Genomic DNA, 17,531 nt, shown 5'->3' with positions numbered 1-17,531 from the left:
TTTTGTATTTAACATTGTTAATATTAACTCCTTTTTTTAAAATCCAAATAGTACTATTGACAAAAGAATTAAAGCATAGCTCATAATAATATATGATCATACCATAACATTGTTATCGCCATTTATTAAGTTTCATGTTAGGTAACGGTCACTTACAATTAGTACATAACACTGACATCATACATCTGCAAAATTAAAATTGAAATTTGATTCCAAAGCAATATCCCTAGTACTTATTATAAGTTTTCTTTTACCGTGCTTAGTATTGTCAAATGAAAAATGGCATATAATCCCATAAGCAAAATATATTTAAATTAGTTCCAGTGTCGATGTCCCGAAACGTCGATTGCCCCTTGAATAACTGTAGTTGCTGGATCAACGGTGCGTTGTAATAACTGTTCAGGATAGTAAACATTTTAATTCTAGCAAAGATCACATTACACTTGCATGATCAAATACAAAATTAATTTCATGTTGCCTTTTACTTCTGATTCATCCTGAGATTCAACAAAAATATGTCTTGGTAATTGTTGCATTTTGGTAATTTTCCATATTTTTATTTCATTCATAACAGCTAACTTGTTCTAATATACTTTTATCTGTTTAAAATATATTTTTATACCAACTTATCTATGTTTGTGATTCTAGCCATTGAGAGCGACATTTCAATATGTGACATTCATAACCTAATCAGGTTAAATTTAACTTCATTGAATCGTTCACACCCTGATTGGTTAGTGGGTTTAGATATTAACAAACAGTATGAAGTTATTCCATTAGTTATTTGCCTTCATTTACATTTCAAGATATTGTAGGAGACAAATGGTTTATCGCTATTGTGCTTATAATATTAAATGAATTCAGATTATATTCATTAGATTAAGATTTAAAGGCACCATATATCAATTATGTTTATATATTAGCTACTAGTGTCTGCACACAAGTTTGGTCAATATACCACTTAATAGTACCATCTTTGTCTTCAACTGGACCTTTAATATTTTAATAAAATTATTGCTCATATTTAATGTTCTTGATGACGTAGCATTGATTTCTTATTTCATACCTTAACTTGATAAGATTTAAGATCAACCTCGACCAATTTGTTGATACACAATTTGTATTATTAACTTATTAATATTTATAACAATATTAAAAGTTAAAATTGAAAGTGCTTGAAACGTTTTTGCTCTGTTGCAAGTGTATGCTCGTAAGATAAGTCCCAGAAAAGAGTAAGAGACAACAAGCTTTGTAAAATGTAACACATAATTTATTTCCCTAGAATACAAAGTGAAAATGAGAAAAATTAACTTACAGTACTGCGAATTAAATCCCAAAATACTCCAAGATTTAAAGACACAAGTACTAGTAATTTAAAGTCCGAAGTAAAATACAGTAAAATTTCCGACAACATTCAAAACCTGAAGGAGATGACATGTCTTTTATAGCTTATATAGTGTCGATGCGTCAACAGTATTTTTTTGAATGACAGTAATACAAATCCGGGTTTGAATTTAGTATAATTTCCAGTGAATGTCTTTATCCAAGAATTTTATCAGAGCACTTTTGTATTTCCAGAGAAAATAATCACTTGAATTCAATAATTTGAACATGAAAGATTCCAGCCGAAAACTACTGGTCACAACTTATAACATGAAACTTGTAAGTAATACATGTTACAGCACGAAATATGAAGTCCTCACAGTTACAATTTATCTCTACTTGACCTCAGATTACTATTTACATTTTCTAAAAACAACTATTACCTACTGAAAAATAACCTTCCAGAATGATTACATATTTACAACACAATAATCTGGTTTTTTTAGTATTCAGTAAGGAAATTCCAAACCATTGACCAAACCAAACATATTTACTTCTTCGATTAATAATAAGCCTGATATTAGGCTCAATCATAGAGAGAATAATTTAATTATGTATTATTTGTTTACACTGAATAATAAAAATGTCAACTTGGGTTAAGCATAAATGACCTCAGTTTTGAACAAGGTCAAGTCCAACCTACAGTCTTACATTACAATAGCATGTACTAAAATATCTAAAACATAACTAACAAAAAGTTAAATTAAATATACTTAGCAGTTGTTCCGTATTTGTTCTATATCTAAGTATATTTTCATCAGATGTCATTGTATTCACATGATTTTATTCTCAACAGGTTCTAGATGGGTTATACTCATGGCTGAATTGCTTCAACTATAGTAAGCCTGTTTAAGAAATACATGCTGGGGACTTGAAGTAATATACCATAGTATATTCTGTCAAATGTCGCATACGAGTCAGTAGTGTGAGGAATTTAACCTTGTTGCTATCCAAAGCAGCGAGAATCAATATATCGTACAATTAATATTTTCAAAATAGATATTGTAGCAAACAGTTTGAATGTCAGCTTCACACAATTTTCATTTATTGCAGATAAACATCAGTACACATGTTTTGGTAAACAAAATCATGGCATAGCGCTTAACAAGAGTATACTCAACAATCGTTGTGGCAGAAATAATAGATGTGCAACCAGCACCATTTTCGCTTAGTACTTGCTGACAAACCCATGTCATCATACCATAATCATCGTATATCCAAGGTGTGTAGTGGTAAGATTTGTACTAGTCGTCATGACAACCATACTGGATTCACCTATGGTACCATTTTCAGCTAAGGTAAATCAATTATCATAAGAAGTCTTTTGGTGAAATCAAAATCTTCCACATAGTAATTTCCATTCGGTAAGAGTAGCAATAACAAGTTCTTGTATTGGCTGTTGTGTCCGCCATATTAGACGTCATGTCTGCATCATTTTAATTTAAGACCAACCGGATGTCATGAGAACTCTTATGGTAAAAACCCCAAATCAATATGACGTTATGTTTATGTAGATTTCTGATGATAAGATTTGTAAGATGGTTGCCATAGTGGATGCCATATCAACAGCATTTTAATTTTGGACTAGCCACAAACCATCAAAACTTGTGCAAGCCACATACTGATTCAATCATTCTTTCAGAAGCAGTGGCTATAAAAAGATTTTCAAGATGACCAATGTGACGGTCACATTGAACGTCAGTGCAGCACTATTTCCATTCAGGATGAGTCAGACACGAAAAGAAGGCCGTTACGAAAACAATATGTTGACAGAACGATCCATTCCTGAGGAGTAACGATAACAATATTTTCAGCTGGCTAAAGTGATGATTATAATTAATATTAGATCGGCGGCAAAATAGGACATCACAAAGGTACCGTTTTCTTTTAAGACCAACTTGTAATTGGTTAGAGGAAAGCCTGTGCTGATATCACTATCAATTCAGAATAAGTAACAGTAACACAATTTTCAAGATGGTTGTCTTGTCGGCTGTGCTGCTGGTCAGATATGCACGGTCGTGATTCCGGACTAAATGTATATCGTAAGAGATCTTTGAAAGATGGATCCCAAGATTATCCGGTAGGCATCTATGGTAAAAATATGTTTTTTATTTAGGACCATCTTGGCCATGTGACCAATGTGTGTACGTTTCAGAGCAATCATCCAAATAGCTTAAGAGGAAGCAGTTGTGACATCAAAGTTGTGCTGACGAATGGATAGTCATACGACGGATGACGGACAACAGACCAACCTATATGCTCTTCTGGTTTATAACAAGTATAGTTAAACAATTAGGTCAGTGACGAAGCCCAACGACACACTAAATCAGTACAAACACCACAACCAACAACTGCAGTAGCACCCAGAAACTGAAGAAAACACCATTTGGAACTAGCAATAATAACCACCTAAATTTGTTTGAAATAAATTTTCATAACTCATATATTTGTGAATTAGTTCTACGTGTCTGTAAACAATTATAATAATAATGTAAACATATTTTTTAAATTGTGAAACATCCGGTTGTAAACATTCTGTGTAGAGAACTAGAAATAATAAATAGTACAAAGCGTAATATCACATTAAAAATGGCAGTTGAAGTATATACACGGAACTAAGTGGAACTAAATCTAGTACGTACACTACCAACCTTTGGAATTAAAAGTATCTGTTGAAAATGTCATAAATTTAACCTCTAACCGGATTAATATATTGAAGTAAACTTAGAAAATATTTAATTTAATTTGAGGTTTGGCTATACAACACTATCAAAAGAATTTACATTTAACTTAGGATGGATCATTATAGAAATCAATTTAATTCATGTTGCATGTGGTCTGTATTAGTTGCATTTTATTCTGAAAAAAAGTGATACAAAATGCACAATAAAATACAAACTTCATATTGTCATTTTTAAGCTGAAAAACGTAAATACCGATATATCAATTAGGGTTTCTTCACGGGAAAATGTTCTATATCCCTACAAATCTTCAAGGGAAAAGAAATAATATTGACATGCATCTAATATCCCAAAAAAATCAATTCGCCTTAATTACTGATAGCTCAGACGTTTTATATAATTAGTGGCAGACATGTGGGCTAAACCAGTTTCAAGAAGATGTTTGCAAACTTTAATACTAATATACTTTGGAAAATCATATTACTGGTTTGTAAAGGAATTGAATCTGCATAACATCAATATGTATATTTTCCTCTCAAGGTCAATACCACAATATTAGTTAAAGCTGTATGTAAATTTACAGATGAATACAATGATTGTCAATAAAAGAATGTGCTTCTTTGATATCTAAAATGTGGCTATTTATTGTTGATCATGAACTAATTAATAAAGGAAAAGATGTGTCAAGACTCGTTGTTAAAATTAAGAATGCATACAATATGGAAGTACCGAAGAAGACTATTTACCGTAGTTTTGATGAACGACAGCAAGATAACTTCTGGATTACACACATCCGTTGATACATGCAATTAGAAATTAATGCGAATATGAACATATATACTTAAAGCAATTAATAGAGCATGCAAATAGTTTCTCATAAGATTAAACAAAGCCATACTTAAACACAAAACGCGATGAGTAGAAATATAACATTTAGATTCCAAGATTTACTTAGACCTATATGCCCAAGTTTCTGTGGTGAATACAAAGGGTGCAGTATATACTGTAAGGACGTTTTTGTGTATTTTACAAAACAAGATCAATTGCAATAACATCACTAACAAGGAAACATGGTTTGTATAGTTGATTTACTTTGTTAACTGTTACTAACACAAAGTCTTAAATTCTATTGGTTGGACGCTCAGTCAACTTTGCACTTAGCACCTGCGTTTTGTTTAGAATAGATGAATAACTCGTGTAAATCTTGTAAGTGACTCATTTTGAATACCTGGACGGAGCTAGCGCAAAACATTTTTGAAATTTAACACAAAGGTCAGGGCCTGCAAGTCGAGCCTACAATCACAAAATTCCAAGAAATCCATTGACGTTGATCCCAATGTTAAACATTTGAGTGAACATCATGAAAATTCAACTGTCATGACTAAAAATGTGTCATTGTAGGTATGAAAAAAATTTAAGCAGTGATTTAGGCAGAATAAGCAAATGAAACAATACTTGAGCCAAGCCCTTATTGATAACTTTATATGACTGTGACTTTGATAGGTTGTAGGACAAACATGCATGCTACAGAATGAGTTGTTTTAGGTTTAATAACTAAGATCAAGTGTTTAGAAATCTATTTAGGGTTTAAGAAATATAAGCAAATGTAAATGCTTTACCAAAAGTCTTAACACAAGTTCTGCCCAATTGTTACAGTCTGGAAAACAAGTGCATTACGGTAAAAGGTGCAAGTAAGCATATTGCCAAATGAATTGCCGAAACATCGAACTGATACACCTCAAGCAGAATAACGATCAATCAAGTCGTGGGTAATCGTGTATCGAGATTGATATCAATGATTTTGTGAAATGCTATACAAATAATTTAAAGTATAATTATTCGTTCAAAATTGATTCCTGCAATTGATGCAAAACGCTGGAAAACAAACATTGTTATGCTTATAAAGCTGCATGTTAAAATCTGATTTTTTTATACATCATTGCTATGTTATATAAGATAAGCAGGTTGTGATATTACTACATGTAAATGATGCTGGAAGTTAAATGTATCACGGCCTTTACAATATAAATACGCATGCCAAATTTGGATCTAATATAATGTTGGCAGACCAAGATCTAGGACAATAATTCCTATAAATGATGAGAAAATTCCAACAGTCCATATTACGATGACCTGCAAAAATAAACAAGAAGGTATGTGTAGACAGATGGAAATGTAATGAAAGATGCTCAATCCATATTCATGTTAGCGCATATAAAATCTAGGAGTAGTTGATAAAATAGCAGTAATTCAACCTGCCGTTCCCGTAGCGTCGCATCAATACTTGAACTGAGCTGATCAGCTTTTTCCTGAAAGCGTGCCAAGAGCAGGATCAGAGGAGGAAATACCATACATGGCAGTAGCTGAAATTGGAATTATTATTAGATGTATCCCTAAATAATTAACTGCTTGCAATACATACATGCCCTTATGCAACTACCACAGCACCGTTACAATCATAGGCAAGATTTTGTTATCAGACCTATTTAGAAATACTGTATGGATTTATGTTGCATGCATATTAAAACAAAAAGGAATAAGAACATAGCCAACAATTTAACTCTGACTGCCAGATGACTTTGATCTTGTAAAATGATTACGACAATGACATTCGATTTAAGTTATAAAACCCAATTGCACCCAATAGAGACAGAAAATTGCGGTCCAAAATGTTTACAAAGTTAGAAAAAACTTAACTAGTCATACAAATACTATATGGCCATCAAAATATGCAAGCAACTGTGAATAGCAAATTACTTTGTTGTCCTCTAGTGGGTTTTTTGTTCACTTTTGCGTTCAGTTTTCTTCAAACTGTCAAGCTTGAACATATTCAGAAAATGTGTGTGTTGACAAAGATATATAATCAGAATATCTACATGTTCTTAAGCATATACCTACCAAATTACATTTTCCTACTTACTTAGTCGAACACATTAAAACGATTTTGCAAAGATTTGAATTACTGGTGCCATGTCTTGACAAGATAAGCAGGTTACCTACATGAAGATACAGTTATGCTAATGAGACTCTTATTTTGAAGCACATACCATTAGACCGTATCCAGCGGTCAAAGTCTCCCTTCAGCAAGCAGAGGAGTGGATCAACTTTAACTAAAGACAATCAAGATTTTGAAATGAACTTGACTTTGTACAAAATCTAATTGAGGAAAGGCATACATCCAGAAGAATGGGATACACTGTCAGTTTATATAGTTCATGCTCAATAGTTATCGCTCACACTGCTTGAAATTTAAAGACCGAAATTTAAACAATATTGCTGAGTACACTGCTGGTACGAATATGATAGGTTAGGTAAAACAAAGTACAACAGTAACAGTAATCACAAAACCTTGACTTTCAAAAACATGAACTGGACTATAGTACATATAACATTGACCAGCTAAATAAACATCAGTATACTCAAGTTCATCAAGGGGCCCCGAGTGGCCTAGTGGTCTTCGTTACGGATCACTGCCATCTCACCTCTGTCTGCGGCGGTTCGAATCTAAGATTCAGCCAATGTGGATACGTGAGAAAGCTTGCCAGTAGCTTCTCGTGGGTCGGTGATTCTTTCCGGGGTTTTCCCGGGCTCTTCCTCCACCATTAATACTGGCCGCCATGTATAGAGCCTATCGTGTGCTGAAAAATGGCGTTAAATCCCACAACAACAACAAGTTCATCAAACGCAGGTTCTAGTTATGCATTAATATGTGCTTGTAAAATATGTGCCTATAATGAGGACCAAAAGAGTTCCCAATACTGATACAAAGATTTTAATGTTTTTTGATAGCATCATGTTATCTGCTTATTTATAATTACATCAAATGATTGATTGATTAATTATTATTTTCACGGCGCACCAGCAAGGTCAGGCTATTTAGCGCCATAAAAATGGTTATATGCATGGTCATTGAAAAATGACAAAAGGTTTTATATCGACCAGCGATATCAAAACCAAATAGTTGAAAGTAAAACGTTAAGATGGTTAATGGCAATATATAAAGCTTCCCGATCAACAGGGAATGTAATTGGTGTATGTTAATAAAGACATATGAAGAGTTGTTGAAAATAAGAGAAGGAAAAATAACTACATAAAAATGCTCAAGGTGATGGCAAACAAGTTATAACTTAGAGTAATGTTCACTGCTTTCAAGAATTCTTTAATACAATTGATGTTTATTGTATGAAACAGTTCCTTCCTGTCATGCACATTATAATACTGATCACGCTGAGGTTGCAGGTCAATACACTCTATCATAAAGTGCTTAACAATGGTTCATTGCAATAAACGTACTCCGGTGGATCTTTGCCTTTTAGTATGTCTGAGTGGTTTATATGCGTATGACCAATTCGAATTCTTGCAATGACTACCTCCTCTCTACGGATGGTTTTGTATGAAGGAGTTCATTCTCCTGGGGTTAGCTTGATTTCTTGAAGTTTATGATTCACTGCTTCATTCCATGATGCATGCCACTTCTGACAAAAAGACTCGTTGATGATAGGTTTAAAATCAGTATAAGGTATTTTAAAGTCAGATGGTTCTTGAGTTACCTTTAATACCAACTAGGTAATCAGCAGTATACGATATTGTGAGAGTTACTCAGTTCAGTATTTTTGACGAGAATTTCGGTTAATAATGGGTTCTCGAGTTTTCTATTACGTAGTGACTGAAATACAGATAGGGGATCGGAGAAGATGACACTGTTTAACATACGTTTGTTTTTGATATATTGCTGAGCAAGAACTATTGATCTGATTTCAAAAGAAAAGATTGATATGCCATTTGGTAAGTGAACTTGTGTTGTGTTGTCGACTAACAAAGGCTGCAGCAGCGGTTTCCTCATCCTTTTGATCCGTTGGTATAACTTCTTCTGTGGATTTTAAATTCGTGAGGAGTTCCAGATAAGAGTTGTGGAAGATGGAAGGGTTTGTCTCGGATTGTTTTCGATCGTGTAGCGTTAAAAGTATTTTTGGTTGTTTAAGTAACCAGGGAGGTGTTTTGGAGATGGACTTTTTCTGAATTTTGGAAAGATCAATTTTGGTACTCTCAAGGCTGGATGATATTCTAATGACAAAGGAGGTATGGAGCTTGATTTATTTTCGTACAATGTTTTGTATTTGTGTTGAAAACAGCAGAAAAATGCAGGATTCAGAGAGTTTGTTCTTATTTTGAGAGTATACTGTGCGGAAAGCATTTCTCTACGATGTGATAAAGGTGATTAGTTCGCTTCATCGAGGAAGCTTTCACACCGGAATGTCTTAAATTCTCCAAGAGCTAGTGTTATTCTTTGACGATGAATTGGTCAAACATTTTCAAATATGACTTCCTAGCTGAACCATAAACAACGCAACCATAGTCCAGTTTGGAGCAAATAAACGTTCTATATAAGTGAGGATGACCTTTCTATCAGCACCCCAGTCAGTGTGCGCTACTACTTGAATACGTGGAGAGATTTCAAGCATTTAGCTTCAAGTTCTTTAGGTCTGGAATAAAGTCAATTTTCTGTCGAAGATAAGACCTAAAACTTTGTTTCCTCAACAGCTCGATGAGGTGTTTCGTCCAGCGTGAGTTTAGGTTCAGCATGATGTCTTCGTAACTGACAGAAATGCATAAATACCGTTCTGGATTTCGAGCATTGAAAATCGATAGTACTGGTCTAATTTTGAATCTTCTTGATATTTTGTTGTAGTTGTCTTTCAATTGTATGCATGTGCTATGATTGATAACATCTTAGAAAGTCATAAAGTTATAACGAGCCATCCACACCAGGAGCCAAACACTTGGTGATGATATTGATTTTGATGTTGAAAAGCGTCAAAGATCGAATACTACCCTGGTGCACACCCATTTCTTGCTCGTGCATTTCTAAGAGGGTAGAGCCCACTCGTTCCAAGAATTGTCTGTTTGAGAGAACATTTAATATTAAAGAGGGCAGACAGCCTTTTACACCCAGATCGTGCAGGTCATTTAGTATCCAGTACTTTCTTCTCGTGTCATAGTTATTTTCTAAATCAAAGAAAACCGCTACTAAATGTTCCTTCTTGATAAATGCGGTGCAAATAACTGTTTCCAGTCTAACCAGATGGTAATCGGTGCTCGGGCTAAAACGAAAGCCACTTTTAAAAGGAGATATTAAGTTGTTGGTTTCCTAGTATCATACAAGCCGAGAATTGATCATTCCTTCCATTGTTTTGCACACACAACGTGTCAGTGCGATGGGTCGATAGTTGGTAGGATCTGCCTTATCTTTACCTGGTTTGGGAAATGATGTTACCGTTGCTTCTTTTCAAATCTTCGATACATTACCAGTAATCCATTAATCATTAAACATTTTTAAAAGAGATGTCAATGATGATTCTGGAAAGTGTTTCAAAAACTGGTAATGTATTTCGTCAGGCCCAGCGGATGTATCATTGACCTTGTCTAAAGCCTCCATAAGCTCTAATAGTGAGAACACTTGGTTATAACTTTCTGAGTTGTTGGATGTGAATTTTAAACGTGACTTTTTTATTTGAGTTTTTTATCTTCGTAAGGCTTCTGAATAATTAGATGATCAGGAAGTTTTAGAAAACTGTTAGCAAGAATATTTGCTATGTCACGTTTTGAACTAAAATGTTTGTTATTCAGCTTCATATGTCGGAGAGAATTGTGTTTTCTCTTTCCATTTATTTTGCGGATAGTGTCCCCAGCTTTCTTAATAGAGGAACGAGAGTTTAAAGAAAAAGCATAGTTCTTCCATGGTGCTCGTTTACTTTCTTTGATTGTACGGCTGGCTTTCGCCTGAAGAATACGGTGTTTACTTATATCTTCGGGCGTCATATGATTGATAACTTTTTCAGTCCTTCTCGGCTTTGTCTAATAACTTCCTTACATTCCTTAGTGACCCAAGGTTTTGGGGTTCCTTTACAGTTCGGTGAGGACTTGGGAATGGATTCTTCTGCAATCTCTATTAAAACAGATGTAACGTTGAAGACTGTATCCTCAGTCAGCATAGTTTTACAGAGTGGTTCAGACTTATCCCAGTCGGCCTTCTTAATATTCCATTATAAAATTGCGTCATCAATAGCAGAGTTGATCTTTTCAAGGTAGATTGGAAAATGATCACTGCTGTCAAAGCCATCAGTGACCTTCCCATTCATAATCTAAAAGCAGCGAAGGAGAACAAATTGTCAGATCTATACAAGTGTATGTAACCCTTCATGGGTGTACATATGTAGGTGATTTCGTGTTGTATAGATACAAATCGTTTCTAGAAAATACTGTCTTCTACCTTTTGGCCTCCGTCACTTATGTGATTTGATCCCCAAAAAATGTTATGGGTATTAAAATCTCTGGGTAAATAAAAACAGCGTGGGAAGTTGTTGAACAAGACTGTCTAATTCATTTGGTACTAGGTCGGTGTTTGATGGTATGTAAATAGAACAAAGGTAATCACTCGATTTAGAGTGACGCTTACAGCAATAGCTTGCACACTCAACAAGAAGGCGACCCGATTTCAACTTTTTGACACTTTTTGGTGTGCCAATCCACCCTTTGATTGTCTTTTCGACCACAAACGTTGATAGTGCAGCTGGCGGTTTTGAGGTATCGTTAGTTTGTACAATGATGAAGCGGGGAAATGACTGCACATTACATGGTTAGTCATCCGAGTCTGATACAAGTTGTGTACGTTTGTTTTAACTTCTTTTTTCCATGTTGGATTGTTTGAAATTCAGCACCTGTGTTTCCACCGACCATTGTGGCCAACAAAGGGACACTTTTCACGTGCCATGGATACACAGATGCTATACTCAGTAGATACAATTACGTATGATTGACCCGTAAAGCCATCGCCTTCTTGGGTCGGTAAAATTACCTCCTGATTGATCCGTTAAGCCACCGCCTTCTATGAAGTCTTCAAAGACTTGGGCAAGAGAAAGCTAAAGAGATAGACTGTAGGTGCAACGGTGGTATCAAGAGAGATACAAGGAGAACGATAAAGAAGGTGAGCAAGCAAGTAAAGACTTCCTAGGGCTCGGCGTGATCAGCCGATTTGTCGAGACCGGGCCCATCCCTATCACCCGTCTAGAAGAAGTGGAGGCTAAACTAGTGTATTGCCTTTGTTCAACTACCAGGATCCTTTCCTCCCCTCCCCCCCCCCGACACAGGACGCAACCCACGGCAAACAGGTTGCCTTTGCTTAGTCGCCTCTAACGACACGTAGTGAGGCACGTCGGGCCAATTCTACCGGGGAGTGGACGTGGTCACGATAAAATGGGCATCGTGTACTGTTTATGATCCCTGCAAGTATGCTCCATAAAAAATTTCATGAAGAGAGAGAGGCACCGATCTAATTATATCGTTGATTATGTTCTGATATTGAAATTAATGTGTTAATTCGGTTGACTAGAAACCTTTCCTAGTTGTAAATGACAATACTGTAATAGACATGATGTTACATCAAGATTGAGATATATTAGCATAATTATAATTCTTCATAGACTGTACTAATACTACATTTTGCGCAATGAATCAGTTCTTTCACTACTGCGTTATCATAAATTTTCATACAAAGGTCTGAAAGTAGGTGATAGTGCACTCCTTCGGTGTTGTCCTACGATATGTTCCTCAGCCGGTAATAAACCAAGTTGTACGATTCATTCTATTCATATTAAAGTTTACTCGTTGGCCTGCAGCGAACAAGAGAGAGACACATGAAAACACAAAAATAGCAATCATCTTTGCTGGTGGAATAGCTTATAATTGCTTTTGGGTATCCTGCTGATCTAGCAGTTTTGCATCACAGCCAATATGGTCATTACTAAATACTAAGAAAATAACAACAATGCCTTTGTGCCAGCTGACCTGCTCAGGCAGGTAACGTTATATATGATAACACGTGCTAAGGCCGCGCTGATGTTTTCCCAAATTAACTTCTAAATAAAAGTACAAATATATGGAACATAAACGTATACTCCACGTCTTAGTATAGGTAAATGACCTACTTCTGATGAGAAGGGCCGCCGAATATAGCATTTCTGTTCTGCTCAGACTCCACACGATATCAAAAAAAAAAATAATCCAAGTCTACCAAACAAGTGCTACTATATATATATAGTGATTTATTTTCTAATTGACCTTATATCATATAATAGTTATATCATCGTCCTAATTGGCATATTCTGTAATATAAAAATTTTAATTAAGGGACTTGTCAAAATATATAAACTATATCTATCCAGAAAATCATTTGCATTGTCATTTATGAGTCAGTTCACTAATTTTGCTAATAAACTCAGACATTTAGATACCTTGTCTTATCAATTCATAACTTCACCTTCATATCACACTGAAACACCTTGATTTCTTCTGAACCAAAAATTGTCCTTATTTTTTTCTGAACCAGAACTGTTCTCTTTATGAGCCAGAACTATCCTTATTTTTACGAGCCATTTGTTTTTGAGTCAGAACTGTCCGTACTTTTTCTGAGCCAGAACTGTCCTTATTGTTTCTGAATCAGAACTGTTCTATTTCTGACCCAAAACTCTCCTGATTTTTCATCGATCCATTATTTGTCACCTTTTTCTGAGCCAGAACTGTCCTTATTTTTTTGGACCCAGAACTCTAGTTTCCTGAGCCAATACACATATGTCTATGCATCTTTTAAGACGTGAATATAAGAACTGTAATTAAACAATTGTGAAAGCGTTTTCAATGTGAGCTGTGTTGCCTCTAACTTGAAACAATCACATTAGCTAAGCATTTGTCTGCAGAGACGAAAGTAAGATCTAAACTTCCTACCGATCTTGTGCTTGTGTTCATGTGTCTTTAGATTTAATGTATGAAAGCAGAGATAATAAAGGTGGATATACTTATATTTTATCAAGATCTTCATAATTATTTGCATGGTATGTCAATAAGTGCAATCGCATTTGATAAGGTCTCTAAAATGAAGAGTTACTTCTTCTAAATCCTAAATATTACCAAAAGGAAAACAAGCATTTTTCATGTCACGTGATATTCAGTAATTGTGAAATGATATGAGGCACTTTATGGAAACAATTAAGTTATAAAGATATGCATGCAACCTTCAGTACAAGACACCCCTCTAAAGTGGGCCGAATCAGATAGGTTAGCTTTATTGTCAAATAAATTCAATAAAGGTGTATAAGTGCTTAGATGATGTTCTATTTTCAATACAAACAACATTCTTTTCTGATCCTGCGGTACCCAGGACATAGCAGAAAAGTCACTATACTTGTAACTTAAGGCAAGCAGAGCTAAACGTATGCATTAATTCATTTGGCTAAATCTTATGCAGTGATGAATTTTACTTACTTTGCTTATGCTATTCTCCTGCTTCAATCCTCCCATCCAGATTTCGTCGAAGACATCATAGCATGCTTGTAGGGAAACGAATTCATTGTTACGTGCATTCACGGCAATCTCGATGCATGTTGCATTACCCCACTGCTTCATCTTGCAAATCATCAGATGCTGTGTTTTTTTTGGATCAGTTTCATAACACTTTTTCGCAACTTTTATGGCTAATGCCATAAACTCACTGTAAACACATGTAAAAATAATAAACAGAAACAGATAAACTGTGTCATATGCCCATCCAGGCAATGTCTTCGAACGCATAACGTGATGAAATCTGAATGTGCCCATTAGGATAGAGCTGTAGAGTTGAGGAAACGTTACCATGCTTCTTGACCTTGTGGCAAAGGATAATAGAATCAAAGATCAGAAAAGACAATAGGGAAAACTTCTTCATACTTTAAAAAAACGAACACTGTGTTCGACTTTAGGTCTTACATTATGCAACAGTAATAAGTGAAATAAACAGATGTACATACAATCAACAAGGAATTTATTTGCCTACAGTACAATGCAAAGTGAGTATTCAAACGACACATACATTATAGTGAATTAAGGTCTAAATTATTTTTAATGCCGTATCACACGTCCAAAAAGTATAGACAAATATAGAATGTTTCGAAAGAATTCCAATAAAACTGAATGTTCCGATATAACACAATGCTGTATTCCAGTATGTCCTTGAATGAGATCACACTAATCCCAAAGTAGGCGTGAAAGTTAATTAAGACTTTATTACTATCAATTAATGTTCTAAATAAATAATTTCTCTCAAATTATATCTCACATAAGAATCCAAAACAAGAATGATGACTTTTTTGTGTTTATCAAATCCGTATTAATGAATACTTTCACTTGACCTATGGCGTAATAGAATGAGAAAATTTTCAAAAGCAAGTTAACTGTAGACATGATAAACCTTGAACTCCTGCCACGTAAACATGTTGTTTACAATTAACTATCATGGAAAGATTAGCTAACATGTTGTTTATAATTAACTAACTGTTTTCCATGTGATGTAAAAGGTTGCAATGAATCTTACGTGCTATTGTCATCAATTCCTTCTAGTAATTCTCGATCATCAATTTGACTTTCCATGGCAGAAAATAAAGCATGTGCAGCTAGGGCAGCAGCGATTTTATCCTGTAAAATGCATACTGATATTATAAATAGTCCAGATGACTTTCTTTATACTACAACCTTTCATACTTGAAACAAATTAACTTGAGATTTATTCTACTTTTACATGTATCAAGAATGTTTTTCAAAATATCATTCAGGACTTATTTTTGATGATCTATCTCGGTGGTGACTCACATTTGCCGAGGCTGAAAATATAGCATGCCCTCCTAAACTCCTAAAACAATTACTTTTGCATTATTAAAAATTGCATTAATGACCTTTCTCGAGTAATTTAATGTTATCTTTCCATCGCCTGAAAGCTACATCGTAGATTATGTCAAAACGATTCCAAATAAAAGAAACGCCTAAGTCTCCTATGATATCGCAATTTGGATGAAGTATCATTTGCCCATTTCACCTGTAAGAACACAAAAGTTTGTATAGTGTCCCCCAAACTTCAAGTGGCAATTGTGCGCACGCCACTATAATTAAACTCAACAACAAGCCCAAACTTCATAGTGGGTCAAGTTTACTTATTTTACTTTAGGGTGATAGAGTCTTGTTCGTAATCAAACTTTCTTTGCTTCGGATTTTTGAATTGTTGTAGCGTGTTTGAAAGTAATTACAGTCGTGTTTTATTTCTTATTCTCTTTTAGTAATAGCACACATGCCGTGTCGATGATCATACTCCTATCTATAAAATGTAAAGGCCTTCATGATTTGATAATGTTTGCAGATGTATTCATAATTCAGTCATAGTTATTTTGTAAAGAAGCCTTTTGAGGCTGTATAATTTTGGCAATGCAGATTATATCATATTGGTATTATTTACATTTATTTGGCCAAATTATGTTCATCAGCTGTGGACATAATGTTATTTAAGTTATATTATATATGATTTTGATGTCTACACTTGAATGATCTTCATGCCAAAGTGCCATTTTCTATTTTGTGTTAACCTGGTCAAGCGGCTTTTAAGAGGTCGAAAATAACAGTTGTTGAAAATTCATGAAACACAGAATGTGGATAAGCACACTTAATCTTATATACATATGTAATAAAAATAGCTCTATCCAATATGAGCTTGCAATAAAATATCTGGAGTTTTCACTACTATATTAACTTGACACATGCATGCCCTGTGAACATTAGCAACAATGAACGATTGAAGCTGGAAAAGCATAAATCTGTATAAGAATTGTATAGTGGGGCAATATGGAGTACATCATAAATTAGAAATAGGCCATGCTGGCCAGTGTGAGATTTATTTGAAAGTGACATTAATGATGGCCCGTTATAGTCTCAATATAAATTTATCTTTACAACTGTTTTGTACTTATAGCGCTTTTGGAAATGTAATGCTAAGAAAGTTTAACATTATGACCCATTCTAGGTATATGAAAATTTAACATTATGCTAAGTAGGCCAATATGGGGTCTAGGAGAATTTAATGTATCAGGCCTGTAGGTTTTGTCTTTAAGGGTCAATAGTAATATAGTAATTTAATATTACGCCTCCATTTTGATCCACAATACTAGTCAACAATGATCAACATGTGAAACTGGATACTAAACAAAGTTTAGTTGAAATCCTACAAATCGTGGGGAAGGGAAAGCGATGTCAGTCTCAACTCTCAAAATACAATGTAACCCTAATGTGTTAAACGGTAACGAAATATCCCTCAAAAATGTAAACGAGAAAGCAGTATGTTCTTACGATCTTCCAAGCTTTGTGGGAGAAGATGGTACATCAAGCTTTGTCAGGAATTGACGGAGAGACATATCCACAGGCTGAAGCACTTTGACAAAACTTTTTTATATCGTTATCTCGTTACTGATGTCCACAAATCGACAGCCTATTCATATAAAATGATTACCTTTCCATTATCCCAGAACAACTTGGCTTTATCCTGTTGGTTGTTTAGAACTGACCAAATAAAGAGATCATGACAGGGATTCTCAAAATCGGGTTTCTTCGCAAACTCTT

General features: G+C 34.7%; 1 protein-coding gene across 1 annotated transcript in view; it reads right to left on the bottom strand.

Annotated features, from left to right (window-relative positions):
• Positions 1-17,531, bottom strand: part of LOC149773236 (transient receptor potential cation channel subfamily M member-like 2) — a 110,050-nt gene that overhangs the window by 56,062 nt on the left and 36,457 nt on the right. The window contains exons 5-8 of the mRNA XM_089946573.1: positions 15,466-15,566; positions 14,382-14,607; positions 6,320-6,427; positions 4,811-4,842 (exon numbers count right to left, since the gene is read on the bottom strand). Of these exons, the coding sequence (XP_089802699.1) occupies positions 4,811-4,842; positions 6,320-6,427; positions 14,382-14,607; positions 15,466-15,566 (467 nt within the window). The remainder of the gene's footprint in view (positions 1-4,810; positions 4,843-6,319; positions 6,428-14,381; positions 14,608-15,465; positions 15,567-17,531) is intronic.

Source organism: Sinohyriopsis cumingii, unplaced genomic scaffold, assembly GCF_028554795.1.
Source record: "Sinohyriopsis cumingii isolate HCF-2022 unplaced genomic scaffold, ASM2855479v2 utg000792l, whole genome shotgun sequence".
Taxonomy (NCBI): domain Eukaryota; kingdom Metazoa; phylum Mollusca; class Bivalvia; order Unionida; family Unionidae; genus Sinohyriopsis; species Sinohyriopsis cumingii.
The sequence above is the reverse complement of the archived record's forward strand: the minus strand, read 5'-3'. Positions and strand labels throughout refer to the sequence as shown.